At 40.9% G+C, this 16,441-nt stretch overlaps 1 protein-coding gene across 7 annotated transcripts; it reads right to left on the bottom strand.

The window, feature by feature from the left end:
* Positions 1 to 428: 428 nt before the first annotated feature.
* Positions 429 to 16,003, bottom strand: LOC146645394 (MYND-type zinc finger-containing chromatin reader ZMYND8-like). 7 transcript variants are annotated; one of them, XM_085393103.1, is made up of 21 exons: positions 15,847 to 16,003; positions 15,513 to 15,748; positions 10,673 to 10,743; positions 9,932 to 10,095; positions 7,802 to 8,023; positions 7,387 to 7,500; positions 7,167 to 7,259; positions 6,920 to 7,007; positions 6,786 to 6,841; positions 6,607 to 6,684; positions 6,368 to 6,483; positions 5,754 to 6,229; positions 5,500 to 5,628; positions 5,232 to 5,381; positions 4,399 to 4,911; positions 3,274 to 3,702; positions 3,011 to 3,156; positions 2,821 to 2,901; positions 2,662 to 2,740; positions 2,282 to 2,521; positions 429 to 1,628 (listed from the first exon to the last, which is right to left on the bottom strand). In XM_085393103.1, the coding sequence occupies exons 2-21, from the start codon at positions 15,524 to 15,526 to the stop codon at positions 1,453 to 1,455; spliced, it is 3,435 nt and encodes a 1,144-aa protein (XP_085249229.1). In that variant the 5' UTR covers positions 15,527 to 15,748; positions 15,847 to 16,003; the 3' UTR covers positions 429 to 1,452. The 7 variants fall into 7 exon arrangements, with proteins under 7 accessions (XP_085249229.1, XP_085249230.1, XP_085249235.1 ...); XM_085393104.1 differs by having other exon boundaries at positions 15,843 to 15,992; XM_085393109.1 differs by lacking the exon at positions 7,802 to 8,023.
* Between the last annotated feature and the right edge of the window lie 438 nt (positions 16,004 to 16,441).

The following is a 16,441-nucleotide window of genomic DNA, read 5'->3' as shown; positions in this document are numbered from 1 at the left end:
TTCTCTTGCGGCACTGTCTATTGCTTTGGATGATTGACCCTAGTTTGTCTGTGAAGGACACATTGGTGGACAGTCATCTGGGACTCGCCACCAATTGTTCTTAGAACTGAAGAAGCTTCTCGGATGAGAGGTGAAGCGTCTTCAAGGAAATGCTTTTCTTTCCAAGCTCCTTAGATTGACCCCAGTTATTTATCTACTCCTTGCAGTTTCGCTGTTGCAGTCAGAGTAATATGTAATATAATATTACTAACAAACAACTAATTGTGGAGAAAGTAGATTTAAAGTCATGCAGACTTCTCAATCCAAAGCCACCTCAAACTGGTTGTGCTGGTAAATGGGGCTGAACTAGGAATGAATAAAACAAATAATTCCCTGGTGCCGCCCCACCAAAATCTTTCTCACATCACACTCAAAACAACTCATGCACCAAACTGACGATTTTTTTTTTTTTTTTTCTCTTCACGGATCCATTTATTTTTATATACAATATGTAAACAAGAACGAGACACAAGCTCAAAACAGACATGCTCACAGGCAGTAATATCCAGCCAAAATGCAGTTTCTATTAATGTCTACCCAGTTCTTAGCAGCAGTCTGACCAGGATTTACTTTGGATATCTGGTCAAACTGGTTTTGCTTAGAGCTGACATTCATATAAAGTAATATACTTTCCAATAACTTTTTTTTGTTTTGTTAAACACATAGAAATGTAATTCCAACAAACATACTATAAAAACATATAACACTATAAATATTGTTCAGGTATCTTCTTACAAAAAACTTTGTACAGTTTAAATTTTTAGTTCATTTTCATAAATTGGATCTCTTTCTGTAGTCCTATACAACATAAAACTACAATACAAAACTGGTAGGAGACAGAAATGCCACCACTGACATGAAGAGTACATGGCTGAAACCATTTTTAAACTTGCATTGCTAAATTAAAAAAACAAAACAAAAAAACCCAAACACCTTAGTTGGCATGAAGCGGTGGTTTATACCAAAGATAAAACTTGCATCAGTCAAAAGATCTCTGATGGCACCATGATAAATGTTGATGGCTGTTTCAAATGTTTTGTCTCACAATATGGTGAACTGTCGGCAAAATAAAAAACAACCCTGAAGGAGCAGCAATGGATGTGATAAAGACAAAAGTTTTATGTGGATTCATACAATCTTGCTCAGAGATGAGAAAGTGGTGAGAGAGCTGTAACATAACTACAGTATGGCAAACATATTGACTCACATTTATTTCTCAAGACAGACATCTTTCACAAGGTGAATCCACCTGAACATAGATGAGGAAACTGAGAATGACATTTGAACCAAAAACTAGGTGTACATAAGGGAATGGGAAAAAGCGATTTGTCACAGAGGTGTGGGCCTTCCGGCACCACATCTGAACCAAGGAGTCCCACAGTGACCTCCCAAAATGTGCCCATAGTGTAGCAGTTAGGTCACAGTAACACCAGCACTGTCCTTGCTTTTGTCCATATATGTGGGAGAGTTGCTTTTGTCCAATATTGATCCTGAGCCTGAAGGCACGGTCTGCGTGGCGGGAGAGTGGCCTGATGGTTTGACTGACGGCTCTGAGTTGGGGTCTGCCTCCGGCTCCTGCTGCGCTGTGGCTGTTTATATTTTAAATAAATAATAATAATAATTTAAGAAGAGAATATATACAGGTTGTCTAAATCATCTTCGCACAGTTTGTTTCTTAAACCACTGGTTAGGTAAGAAGGGAAAAAATGTCTACAATTCTCATGAATGATGCAACGCATTTGTGTTTATGATTTCACATTTGCACTGTACCTTAGGGGGCTGAGCTACCAAATAAGAGTGGGGAAGAAAAACGGACAAAATTGGAGACGATTTCATGTTGAATTTAAATCTAACATTAAATCTGACATCACATTAAAATTACCAAATAGGAATACAATGTAAGAATACAAAAGAAAAAGAATATCCCACTGAAACTGAAGAGCACTTACATTAACAAAACAAAACACTGATGACAAGTCTGTTGTAATAAAGCTCCTAACCATTTCTACCCTGCTTCTTCTAACCAATTTCTTAATCTTTTGTGTCATTTATAGGTCTGTTTATTCAGTGGGCAACTTTATTCCTTCTAAAAAGTGTGATGCAGTGATTACATGACCAACGAATGACTGACTGACAGGTAAATATAGAAGGCGTCACCATAGTCACTTTTAGCTTAGTTTTACTAATAGTTTAACGCTTTAAAAAAATTACATCCATCCATCCCAGGTATGCTTTGTCTTACCCGATTGTGTGCAGGACTTCATGTGCTCTGGCCAATGGGCTTGCTGGCAGGGGTAATCACAGTAACTGGTGTTCCAGCAGCAATAGAAGATTGCCTCCTTCCGACAGTTAGCACACCACTGTTTCTTTTTGGTCTCGTCCACCGCTTGCTGCTTTTCTAACTCCATTTGCTTTTTCACCTCAGCCACCAGTCGTTCTCTTTCCTGCTCCAAACTCTGCCTCATCTCTGCCATTGTTAGTTCTGCATTTAAAAGACACCAAAACAAAAAACTTGAAACTTGTATACCATGTCGACACCTGTTTAAAATTTGATGGCGAGGAAAAGGCAGGTTGAAGATCAAATAAGCTCTGCGGAGTGACAGAGGTAAATGGGTATCTTACCCAGATTGTGCTTCATCTCTGACAACTCTTGCTGATGGAGCCACTGGAGCTTCTCGATCTCTATCCTTAACCGTCGAATCTGTGGTAAAAATACACTGTGATGATAAATACTTACGTATTATTACCACAGAAAGTGTTGCTTTGACTGACAATCTTTACCTCTGCAATCGTGTTTCCCGATGTGCTTTTGGAAAGATCATTGTAGATTTCGGTCATCGTCCCCTTTATTGTGTCCATAATCTGCAAAGTATTGGTAAAAATGTGACATTACTGTTGAACTCAGTTATAACCTTTGCAAACAAAGTTAATAGAGTAGAATTTTAATTTATATGAAAAGGCTCCAACTTACTTTGTTTGTGTATTTAGCTATATCTGCAGCTACATCAGCTGAGACTGTGGGGATCTGCAAGTCACCAGACATAAAAGGAGAGCTACCAGATGTGACCTGGGCAGATGTTGATGAGGATGCACTCAGAGGTGGGTCTTTTTGTTGCCCTGCAGAGGATGATGATGACAACAAAAAATTAAAGGGAAATTATAAAACTTCAAGTACACTTTTTATTTTGTTATGGTGACTAACGTGGACATGACTAATTGTATTGGTGTATATACCCTTGGCTGCTTGTCTGGTCTGATAGCGAGTGCTTGAAGAAGAGTTCTGCTGTTGTGGGCTGCGCGTCTGCACAGCCGACTGCTCTCCATCCTGTTGCTGTTGCCTCTGCATCTTCTGCATATGCCACTTCTGAGAAGACGTTTGAAACTTTGTTGGATTCCAAACTACAGCCCGCTGCACAGCTTGAGCAGTCTCTTTAGGCAGTAGGGGACGCTGTTTCTTTACAGCTGTAGTCACTGGTGAAGAAGTGGAGACAGTAGAAGGTGTACTGGTGGATCCACTGGTGGTGGTCGTGGCACTGGGCTGAGCAGAAGCGGCAGAGGAAACGAGGTTGAGCGCCGATGTGACAGAAGGCTGCGACGAGTCTTTCATGCTGGATGTAACATCACGTGCTGGTGCTACTGATGTAGCAGATGAAGGCAGTTTGCCTAAGCAGTAAAAAAAAAAAAAAGTCTCTTATCGGTGAGGCGTTCTGCATTTCAAAATCAGCCACATTAAACAGATTTAACATTTTATAGCATATATAAGATTATATTTATTTAGAGCATTTCAAAGTATGATTGAGATCACTATGTAGACATAGAACCCAGTCACTTTGTTTCTTGTCTGAATGCATGGCATTTGAAAGCAAAGCTTCCTGATAATTACTGGAATATATTGTCCTCTCCATTTAGTACTGTTTCTCTGCCACTGACTGCCAAACAAAGCCACAGTTTTATATTTCCGACCCCCCCCCACCCTCCTGCTTGTCATTGTGGCCAAAACACTCAAACTTAACTTCCTCTGCCCACAGCCCTTCTTTCCAAAACAATTCCAGCTTATCCAGATGTTGTTTTGCAGACTTTAGAAGTCGACTTCTGTGATAATCGCAGTTAAGATTGCGACAATTCTTCAATGTAGACCCTGTTTGTGCATCAACTCAATCAATAAGCTCATGACTACCCTTACGTCACCTACAGTCTTCCACCTAGCAGAGAAACACTGAACAGTTTAATCTGAAGGGTTTCATGGTCTTTCACATCATGCCTTAACTTGTGCAATTCCCCATACCTGACACTCTGATGTTTCGTATAACCTCCCCCCCCCGAAAAAAAACAAAACAAAACAAAAACAACAAGCCTCACCTTCCAGCTTGGCAACATTAGACTCTTTGGCAGCTTTGGCAGTGGAAGATCCCAGCTCTTTTTTCGCCCTCTTTGAGTCACGACCTCCATGTTCATCCCCTAAGTCAATCACAAGCTCTCTTTCAGAATCAGAGTCCTGCTCAGCTGTTGATGTATTAGCAGCTGCTTTGACATCCTCTGGGGCTTTGGGTTTGTCAGCAAGGGGTTGAGACTGGGGTGTTCTGGGCTTGTCCTTGAGGTCTCTATCTGGGCCATTGCTACCCTGCTTCTCTTTGAGTGGGGGTTCCGGGGTGGCTTTATCCCCCGTTGCCACAGCTCCTTCCTTATTCTCTCCATCATTGCTTGCTTTAGACCTTTTTCTCTCCATTTTGTCTTTGTCCTCCTGAGCTGAACTTTTTGGCTTGTGTTCCTCATCACTGAGATACTCGCTGTCACTTGAATCTGATTTCTCAGAGTCCTCAGAGTCACTGTGATCCACATCTTTATACGCATCTTCAGATATCTCATCAATACCTATATTAAGAAATGGACATTGTGTTAATTTCTTTCTGTCAGAAGCAAATAGAAAGAAATAATGAACCCTTTCTCTGGTAATAGCTTAATAAACCCTAGTCAGCAGCAGTCACACAGACATGACCGCCACTGATTAGAGAGTCAGAACTGCCGTGATGCATTTGTAAAATTGCCAAATTCAAATTAGTCTTGAGAAATAATCCACAACTTAAATTTCCTAGATTTGTTATTAATCATTACATTGGCAAGTTCAAATGACTTGTACAGTACAAGAATAGAGTTCTGCAGCAAGTCATGTCACAAACTGGTTTTGTATGTACCAAGCTGTGCCTTGCAGCTTTCAATAGTCTTGTCCAAGCTCCTGATGGGTCTCTTTGGAGTAGAAGGGGGCGCAGGGACTCCTTGTTGTTGCTGCTGTTGTTGAACAGTCTCACTCAGCTCTTTGAGATCCATTTCAGCCTTGACTCGATCTGAAATGAACATGTAAATGTTTGTTTAATCACAAATTCATTAATTATTAAGTACTTTTTGATTATTAGCCTTTGTAAGAACATAAATGCGGTCTCTCTTTGCTTTTTTGTTACTGACCCAGGTTGAGATTGAGGATGCCACCTGTCCCTGCAGTCCTCTCCTGCTTTGGCACCAGTCCAGGGTTAAAGGGCTTTGGACTACCTGACACGCTGCCTGCAGGACCCATCTTCCCTGAAACAGGAGATGCTGTAATAAAAAGATTATTTTATTTTTTTAAAAAGCAACAAAAAGAAAAAAAGCTTATAATGGTGAATAAAATAAGTTAAAATCACATAAATAGAGTTAATGCAACCAGAGTGGAGAAGACTTACCAGTACAGTCCATTGATTCCTCTCCAGTGCTGTAATGGAGTGCAGGATTTCTGTTGCCCTTTTCCACATCTTGCTCTCCATCAGACCCTGTGTGAACCGAAGAGTTTGTACTCATGGGAGACCGAGGCATGTCTGTCATTGAGACCCGCTGATTCATACTGCTGGGTGTGCTACTCTTGCTGAGGACCATCTTAGGAGAAGCGGTTATATCAAAGTTGAAACGAAGTTTATCTGATTTCTCTGTTTTCACTGTACCAGCACCGGGGTTGGAAGGGTCCACCAGCATTTGTAGCTGGTTGTTGGGGGTGTACGGAGTGCGGAAGGGTGCGTAGTTGAAGACTCCAAACTTCTTGCGAATGTTTTCCACATAGACCTCCATTTCTTGCATGGCACTATTGAAAATGCTCTTTGTTTTCTTTACAGAGAAAGGGATCTCTTTGGACATGAGGTAGCAGTTGTTGATGGGAACCCAGGCCCTATGTGGAAATGCAACAACAGAACAAAATAATGTTTTAATACATTTAATATCCAGTGGAGATACAGCAACTCGGGTCTTTTCTAAACCTCTAAAACAAGGAGAGTTTCCTCTATAGTGCCCAAAAGGTTCATCTCACCTGTCGTGCTGCCCAAAGAAGCGTGCATCTACTTGCCCATCCTTTTCACGAAGTGCTTTTGCTGGCCAGAATGGAAAGCCCTTCAGCTTAGCCCAAACCAGGGGGTGGGGTTGACTCTGTTGGATAGAGCAAAACAGTAAAATACTGTGCTTCACAAAGCTGATATCCAAGCTAAAATGTATAAAAAATGTAAAAAAAATCTGTTACTTTTATGGATTTAAATTAATGTAAAGACCTACACATGGCTCACAAAACCAGTTGTCCCTTTTTTGGCATGCGGACAGGTAGCACTCTGGACACACCTCAATCTCATTCATCTAAAAAAAGAAAAGAAAAAAAAGTATTAAATGAAGATGATGCAAGTCCATAAATAAGACACATTTACAAAAATGTCACCAAGTAATTAAAGTTGCTTTACCTCATGTTCACAGATCCTGACAATGACTTTCGCAGTTGCTGTTAATTTGTGATTGCCTGGAAACGACGCACAAGCTTAATTTATATATTCTTACGACAGTAAAGGGAGTAATGACGTACATCAAAGTTGCCTACCTCCATTATAGATGATGCAGTTGTGCAAGATCCATTTCACATCAGCAAGAAAAGCTTCAGTACAGCCATACATCTTCTTCTTTACATTCTATAGTACAGTGAAAATAATAATATCAGTCAAGCAACTGCACTTTTGCCAGCATTTTATATGCATATTTACCTCATGTTTCATTCTAATTCTAGTTTTGTTTTTTTATTGTTAATACTTCTCCAGAAAAAAAAAAAAAAAAAATCTATATACGAGTACCTTCTCTAAAGTACATAAGTCCATGGGGTGGAAGATGTACTCTGCATAATCTGGATGTTGCTCCAGAGATACAGGCTTCTGAAAGGGCTCAGTCTGCTCAGATTAGACAAACAGGAAATAAGCACACATGAATTACACTTTCCTCATGGATGTTTCCAGAATCTTTGGTTGAATCTGCAACACGCAACTGGGCATATAAAGACTTGAAGAAACCCCTTACCCCAGGCTGTTTAATCTTTTGGAGTGCAAATTTGAGTAAATAGGAGAGCTGGTCTATTGTCAGCATTGTCATCGCCTTGCTCTGGGTTTCAATGCATTCAGCGACTGTAATTTTCTGCAACAAAATAATAATAAAAAAAAAACAAGACAATAATTGGTAAACTAAAGAGATACTATTCATATCTAAAACTGCGTAAAATTTAAATCACTTTTTTGTGATTCAGTTAGTGTATCCCAAATTGAAGAATTGTGTAACAAATACACGTAGAAGTGAAACTTTAATCTTCTAATGTCGTCTCTTGTGCTCACAGAAGCATGAGCCATGAGTTTGAAAGGTAGTTTCTGCTGTTCATGGCACACAGTTCCACAATTACTTGTGTACACCCACATAAATGCACATGACTACAGCAAGATACCTCACACTCTGGACAGAACCAGTCGCCCTCGGGCTCAGCTGGTAGTTTGAGGCACTTGGCGTGGTACACCCTGGGGCAGAGCTCACAGCAGAGCACCTGGCCCTCGCGGTGGCACAGCCAGCAGTAGAAGTCATTCCTGCCGTCCTGCGGTACAACATCAACAGGGTCTGTGGTGAGTGCTGGCTGCTTCATATAGTAAAAGGGACCATGTCTTAGCTCTGACTGAAATGCAGGCAAGAGAAACAAGGGGGCAGGTTTCAAAAAACACGCAGGAACACAAAAAGGTGCAGTGCAACAGAAACAAGCTGGGATAAGCAGGGTAAGCAGCATAGAAGGTAATAAAGACAATCAGTCCAAAAAAATTGTTTTAAGAAAATCAGTTAATAGTCTGAACATCTAGTCATGTAATGGCTTCAAATAAAATCAATACTAACCAAACAGGTTCTACAGTGCAAGCTGAGACATGGCTCACCTTAAACCTAAAGAGTAAACATTGCATGATGTGGCTCTCTGGTAAATGCCTAAATGGTATCTTAGTGTTAACATGTTACTACATGAATACAAGTTGATAGATGGCTCAAAAGAGTCTTTCTTTGCCCAAATTCAAGTCTTTGGCATTCAATTTGAGTGGTGTTAAAATCCATCTGCTACTTATTTGACCTTTCCCAGAGAGCCAAAGCATGTATTCCAACAGTGCCACGAAGACATAACTATGCGCACGTCAGATACCTGTCAAATTATACAAGAGGGGCTAAATTAGCTTTCAATATCATGTAAGATCAACACAGGACTAAAAGGAATCACGCAACACTACATTATCCACCAAGCAAACAATAAAAACCATATCCATCTAGGCTATTTGGTACTAAATGTCAACGTTAATGACCATTGGCGACTCACGTTGCATTAAACGACTTGTTTCCAAAATAATATATTCATGTGAATTGTGGCAGCTCACATTCCTGTATGGTGGGTCTACTTTAAAAATGGCCAGTATTCAAGAGATTATGATCAAAATCAGTGTGTTCTCACAGGCAGTATATGGCACTTAGATTAGACTATTGCTGGGTTCTGTATACCTTGAAACTCAACGCTGGTCAAAAATGTCAAAGCTCACCACCATTCCAGTAAAGTTGGAAAGACAAGGAAAACAGGCTTTGCTTTGCTTGTTAGGAAGACAGCCATTTATGCATCAAGCTAGCAATGCTTGATTTCTGCAGTTTAAAAATAAATACTGCTGCTTTACCTTATTTGGCGAATCACAAATACAAAACAGTGGCAGTATAGTTTAAAAAAAACTCTGAAATTTTACTACGGTTTACATTCACAGCTGCCACCTTGGATTGTTAAGTCACTGTTGGTGGGGCTGCTCTGACTTTCCGAGCTGCAAAACCAACTTGAGTTGTCTATTTGACAATTCTGACTTGGGACTATAGCACCAGTACATCTGGTAACATATTCTTGTTGAATACCCTCAGATACCCCCTCCCCCTAGTTCATCTCCTTTGATGATGGACAAGGAGGTCTCCGTCTCACCCTTCATGTTCAAAACCAACAACTGGCTAAAGCCTGGCATTTACACAGACCGCTGAAGACCCGAAAGCCAACTAGTCAATCCTGTTATACATCTTTAACGTCTACTTGGACTGTGCTCCCTGGGAAGCATATGTACTTGGTGCTTTGTAACGCAAGTACACGGACATCTGCATCAATCCTCCCACTAACTGTCTGATGATGAAATTCACGTCACTCGAACAGACCGTAGCAGACTTCCAGAAGTGGAAGGTATAATCTGCCAACTGTATGCAGTGCAATTTTTTTTTCCATATATTGTACACATTAGTTGTGGAAGCATGAGGCAAAAAATAAATAACACTAAACACTTCCCATTCAAGACCCTGAAAATACACTTTATCATGGCTGTGTTTATACAGCGGTTAGATTGACCATAAACATATCTGATTTCTGATGTGGTCAGATAGCACATCATATGAAATGGTTCTTTTCAGGCACAACCCTGGCCTTAACATTCTATGAAAGTATATCCAATTTCAATAATGGGCCATAAAGAAATAGCCTTTGAGAACACACCTGATTTCAAAATGAACTTGCACTTACAAGAGCCCTTACCTGGTCTTTGTTGTTACAATTCAAGGCCCCTGGCTTCTTCTTCTTCTTAAGAGGGCTGGGGGAGGTGTCTGAGGGAGAGTGCCCATTGGAGGAATGGGTGGGACTCGACACCTTTCGTTTCTGTGGTGCCACTGATCTTTCTGCTGACCCTGGTGGATCAGGGACTGAATACATAAAGATAATTGTGTCATCACACAATAGGAGTCAAGCTTGTAATGTTCAATGTATTTACAGCCAACACATTACACAAGCTTAAGAAAAATAATTACCAAAAAGAGGACAAAAAAAACAAAACTATAAAACTATTATACATCACTGTCATCGACCCACACGTCTTCCCTTGAGAAACCGAGGGAGGAACAGTATTTTGAAGTTATTAATTTTCAAGCGAGCAGTACAATAGATTCAGTGTTCAGCACTATTATTTTTAACCATCTAATATTCCATCTAACACAGCAATCACAGTAGTCTGAAAAGCAGTTACTGAAGACAACACTTATACACGTCAAATTACTATTTCATCATAATAAATGGCTAGAGGGCTTCCTCAGAACTAACTACACCCCGTGTAGATTCAGCAGGCAGACTGTCAGGAAAAATGGATCCTAAGAGACCAGCAAAACGTATTACCGTAAGATTCTTCTCCTCAAAACATACAGAGAAGGTAGAGGTTATTTACTGTAACTGAGCTGCGTTGGATGCTTGGCTCCTAATGTGAGGTCCTCGGCCTTAGAGACTTACCTTTGGATCGCACAGATGCATCCATTCCCTCTACCACATCAGACTCTGTCTTTATCTCCTCCTCAGCCAGACTGCAGAGCACCGAACAGGAGCACACAGAAACACAGAAAGAGAGACAAACACAAAGTCAGAAAGGGTGTTCAGAAACCACATCAGCATAGCAGTAAACAAGTGGAACACCACCTAAGGCACCCGGGTCCCAGAGGATCTGTCAACAGGGACTCTGCTGATTTCCATTGTTGTTGTTTTCATTTGATTTTACAACATCTCCCACTTTGTTTCATGAAATTAAAATACTTTCCATATTATCATCTACAATGGAGTCTGCAAATGTTCTTTATGCTCCAAGAGAAAGGATGATAAATATCACCATGGTAACGCTGATCTCCGCTAAGCACAAACTGAGATTTGCAACAACACGTAGGGCCATTTAGCTGTAATTACCCTGCACCTCTGTCCTTACATTGCAGTCATAGCATTTTAGTCCAACTAGGTCACAATATTCAAACAGTGCTTTCTTTGACATACAATGTATAGAGCTATAGATCTGTAGCAACAAAAAAAGAAAAGAAAAATCCACAGAGAGTTGGTACATACCACTGAAGGGACAGCCCCCCATGGCAAATAACAGCACCTCTCAAGCCCCTTCAGTAACAACAGAATACCCCTGAAGGATTTGGGCCCATTGTTAGAGACCAGTAGGAAGAGATATATCTAATAAACTTCAAACGCTCATCTGACAACACCTTTCTGGCCTAGATCCTAATTATGGTCACATTAAATCTTCTGTCATTTCTGGCACTATTTTATGTCTTTGTTTATAAAGTGGCAAACACTTTTTTAAATTAATAAATAAATCCAAAACCTAAAAATGCAACACTGGAAATGACTGATTTCCCTTTGCTCTTGCGTAGCACCCCACTTCCTCTGAGGCAAAAAAGAAAAAAAGAAAAAAAAAAAGACAGGAATAAAGAGGGTCTGGCAATAAATGAAGGTCTTTGAGTGTTTGGCTCCTCCTTTGTGAGAGCCACAGAGGGCCTAGTTCCAAGGATGTAGCCTTTATTGAAAAGCCTAGAGAAGAAAACCCACCCACAGACCCCTGACAGGTCACACACTTGACCAGATCATAGCTTTGGCTACAGCTCTGGTTTCCCGCTAGGATGAGTGGTTTTCGGGGTAGAACTCAAAGGTCAACCACATTTGTGGGATAATCTTTTTTTTTTTCCAGTTCTGAAACTAAAGGAATGCTCTGCATGTCCCCTCCTCCATCCTTAAAGAGACATTCCATTAAAAAGTTAAAACAAATGTCAGCATGCTTGATGCATGCTCAGTTATTCAAAAAAGTTGATTCTGTTCATCTGGATGTTACGCTTACTCATAAACGTTTGCTCATAACACCAAGTAAACCACGATGTATCGACAAAGGGGTTTAAGATTAAAGTTTGTCACTGTGGCAAAAGAAAATACACTGTGGCTCACAATCACCAGCAGTTCCTAAAAACATTCAAGTCACCGATGGTTTATATGAAACTTGAGAGAATACAAGCATAGCTTGCATTGTCTGAAAAAGTGACAAACATGGGTTGAGCAGAGTTTCTCGTGGCATTTGGGTATCTAGTATCATCTAGCCTGCAGTTTCAAATGCACATACACAGCCTCAGTCACACACACCCCAACCCCTCCGGGGCCTTCCTGTTCCGGACTGCGTGAACAAATGAGGCCCACATGAAAATAAGAAACCGTTAGCCAGTTCACTCTGCTACGTGTGCCACAGCCCTATAAAAGAACATTAGCCATCACCAAGCAGCCCTGAGCTGCCAAATAACCCTATAATACACATTCTCAACACCAATGGCAAGACATTTATGCAACTACAAAGAAAACAGGATTAGCAGACGTTAAAAGGAAAAAGAAAAAAGTATGAAGATCCAAAGTGCATTCTCAGATTAGGAGCTATGATCCATCAAATAAGAAGATTTAAACAAATAAATCCTTAGCAGGTTCTGAGATATATTCCATAATAGTCAGGTGCAAGAAAACACAGTATTCCCACTCAGTAAGTACTGAAGTACCTGACGGACAAAAAGGAAACAACACTGAATCAATGTCTTTAGATTCCACTCCTGTGAGAGACGAGCAGGGTTCTCTCGTCACAGAAAATGGAGGCCACAGCTTGCTCCCCTCCCCCCTCTCCCCCATCCCCCACTCCAAGGCTGAGACTTGGGCACTGGCACATCCATGCAGGAGGACCAGAGAGATCTGTGGAGATTACAGTCCAACATTACGAAAAAACATGGTCTATGTCGGGGCAAAGCCTCACGGCCAATGACAGAGACAGAGGCGAAACACAGGGAGGGAGACACAGGAAAATCCAGCAAAGTCAGAAGCTCTCATCCGTGTGTGTTGGGGTTTTTTTTGTTCCCTGTATTCAATCTTGGCTTCCCTCCTTCTGTGTGAATACTGCTGTCATGGAATAATTAGATTTCATTTTTAAGAAACACAGACCACCACTCTAAAACCACAGTCAGGTCCTGGCAAAGCTGCATGGAAAAGCTTCTCTACATGTAAAAACAATAAACAATTTTCACACATTAAACAGATAAATATCTGGCTCCGTCTGGAAATCCAGAAATGCAACTGAATGCGAACACCATACTGCACTCATTATATTGCATCATATTAGAGATGCCACTGAAAACATCTGCGAAAAAGAAAAGGTATCCTACACGGTCTGCTACACAAAACCCTAGAGAGATTATTTGATTTAGCAATACGACAAGAAACAACCGGCTTTCATGAGAGCAACAAACACATGCAGACAACTGAAGAAATGAATAGGATTAGCTTTTGCTTTTCCTGGGAAATAAAAGCATTTCATTAAACAATGACTTTAAGTAAATTAAGGTGCCTGATCTAGCACAACTCCCAGCACTTAATCAGTATACTGCTAGTATACACAGCGTATTCTGTACGAAAGAAGAAAAAAAAAAAATGACCTGGATCTTATAAAAGGCTGTAAAGGGTGAATCAAAGATGGCTGTGGAATTTTCCAGAAGGCCTTGCTCTCCCTGCTGCTCTCCCTCGGATTGTCAATCTTTAACCTCAACTGCAGCTGCAATTGGCTGGAGGGCCAACAGGGTGGAACTTTATTGGTCGCTGTGTTATGCCACACAGATCACAGTATGCAGGCTCCCCTCTTCCTCTTAAAAAGCGTTTTTGCTGCAATGCAGAGATTTCCCTCTGCCTCAGACGATTTATTTTCCTTCGGTTCTGTTTGATAATTTGTGATTATGACAGCATAAAACCAGGGGGCTTTTTGTTTTCCTTTAATGTTTTTAAAAAGCCTTGTGGCTGTCATGCACAACTCAGTGTCTGTGCTATTCAACCTCTGTCACCCTCTCTATAGCCTGCAATGCTACAGAAAGAGGCTCAGAGCTTTGCCCCACATATATCCATCTAAAATTTAATAATTACACATTTTAACATAAATTCTCAATCAGGCATTGTGGCGTAGTAAAGGTTTTGGTTTTGGTTTCACAGATAGCAATCTTTTAAACTACGAGTAATTTCCTGATTATAACCTTACTCTCTTCTGAATGTTGCCTACATGAAAAAAAAAAAGCCTTGCGTCAGGCCACAAGAAAAAGAAATCATTCTTTGTTTCCCCGGCACAGCTGAGACTGCTAAAATGGTGCAACATGACAAAACACAACGTACCGACTATGATGTGGACAGCATGACAGGTTATTGGAAGGAACAATCCTTCTTAACGACACTTTTAGCAGCTGTTCAAATGCAGTTGATACTTATGTAAAGCATTCTGCTTGACTCTGTTTGAAATGTGCTATTCACATTAAACTGATTTGACTTGAAACATTTAAAAATATGTCTGTCTTATGTTATTTCCACGAGTAGTGTGTTATATTTGCTTATGCCGTGTGATCTGTGAAGACAGCAGCACAAAATGGCTACTGCCTGGCTGAGAGCGTAGGAAGCAGTTTCACAACAGCACTGTGGAATTGCAGAAGCCAGGGGCAATAAACTCCAGGCCTATGAGTGTAAATAGAGGCAACCAGTTTATAAAGATTACACTGGAAAAACTGGAAGGGGATTACCCCTGTCACAAAGTGTTTGTATGTAATGTGGCCTCTGACTAGTATGGACTGTAGAAAACCTAGTCTTAGTGCAGCTTTCCTAAATGTGTATACACTGTGCTACAGTTTTCATGTTCTAGATATTTTTCACATATGTGTACATAAAAATGTTACAATGACGTGATGCCCTGCGCACTCTGCCCTCCTAGCATGCACTTCTGTTTCCCTTTGCATGTAGTCCCCATCCTGGCATGACACAAGAAAACACCACAGAGCCAATCCACTTAGAAACAGTACATAATACACCCTTTCCTCCACTGCCCATCCCCCATTCTTCCTCTGCCATTCTAAAAAAAAAACCCACAAACACTCCCACAACAGAAAGGAGATGTGTGTGCCATTTTAAAATCCAACTCTCTTTTGCATTCTAAAAAAATAAAAGGATTTTTCATGGTCCACTCTGCCTCCTGTATGGCAGGCTGGTTGTCTGGGGCACTCATGTGACCCTGAGACATAGAGAGAGAACAAGGGTGAGAGTCGTTAGCCAACCCCCACCCTCCCACCCTCAGCACTGTGGAGCACAGAGGCCTTACGAGGCCTCCAATCCACCCCAGCTCCTCCTCCTCCTGCACACTAAACTGACTTTAAGGTGTGCGCATTCATCATTAGAAACCAACAGTCAGCACAACACGAAGAAGGAAGCCATGTTGTTATCAGAAGTCTGAGATAAAAAAGACAGAGCTTACCTCTGTGGATGCATGGCTGCCTGACACACTGTTATGTCAACACTTATAAAACATGGAGGACACTCTCAGCCCTCAGTCGGGGAAGGCTCCGCTCTTCAGGCAAGGCGATCAGGCCCCGGTGATGTTAGCCAGATCCTGACTGGTCGCTTTCCTCACGAGCAAGATGCAAGGCCGCGCCTGATTGGCCGAAATGTTTCCTGAGTAATTATCTTTGTTCAGTGCAGGCAGGGGCAGCACTGTGAGAGTCAGAGACAGGGGAAGAAAAATAAGCACAGAGCTAGGTCTTAAAACCACAAAATATTGTGATTACTGCGAGTATTTCTGACATACAAACCCATGGAACAATGCTTTGTAGCTTCCAACAGCAGAATCAGGAAACAACCGTCTTAGTTGAAGGTTTTAGAAGGAGAAACGGCAGCATGTAGTGTTGAGAGCAGGACACCATGGCTTCTCTGCACAAGCTTCCATTTTTTATGTGGAAAGGGCCTTTGTTTAAACTCCTCCCTCTTGGCTTATTCCAAAGAAAAGAGAGGCTAAAGCTGTTATTCTATTCGGACATTTCAGCCATCAAAAAACAGAACACCATAAAAAATTATATAAGAAATGATATACTTGTATTTAATCCTAAAGAAGCTAACCCTCGCTTTTTATTATGTATATATGAATAATGGCCAGTTAAACAAACCATATGCAAAAATACTGTGTACGAGTGATTACCTGATAAGCTTGATCAGTTACCAGATGTGGTCCCGTCTGACTTTCAGCAGACCCATCTATGACCAGATAAAGAGTAAAATATATAGATTATTAGGCAATACAATATAACAATTCATTCTGAGGAACACATGCACGTTCCTTTTTGCTTTATCTCATTTGTTGAGTCTGATCTTGGGTCATTTGTAAGGCTTTAATTTGATGTGATGAAAAGT

Source organism: Rhamphochromis longiceps, linkage group LG20 (genome assembly GCF_057381845.1).
Source record: "Rhamphochromis longiceps isolate RC_006_pf linkage group LG20, R_longiceps_female_GT1.1, whole genome shotgun sequence".
In the NCBI taxonomy this organism is placed as follows: Eukaryota; Metazoa; Chordata; class Actinopteri; order Cichliformes; family Cichlidae; genus Rhamphochromis; species Rhamphochromis longiceps.
The sequence above is the reverse complement of the archived record's forward strand: the minus strand, read 5'-3'. Positions and strand labels throughout refer to the sequence as shown.

Bases quoted from the DNA above. Each gene is read 5' to 3' on its own strand.
- LOC146645394 (XM_085393103.1), bottom strand. The intron at 6,685-6,785 runs GTAAAGCAACTT...TTCTTTTTTTAG, and splicing joins TCAGGATCTGTGAACATGAG to ATGAATGAGATTGAGGTGTG. The intron at 3,157-3,273 runs GTATATACACCA...CATCCTCTGCAG, and splicing joins GACCAGACAAGCAGCCAAGG to GGCAACAAAAAGACCCACCT.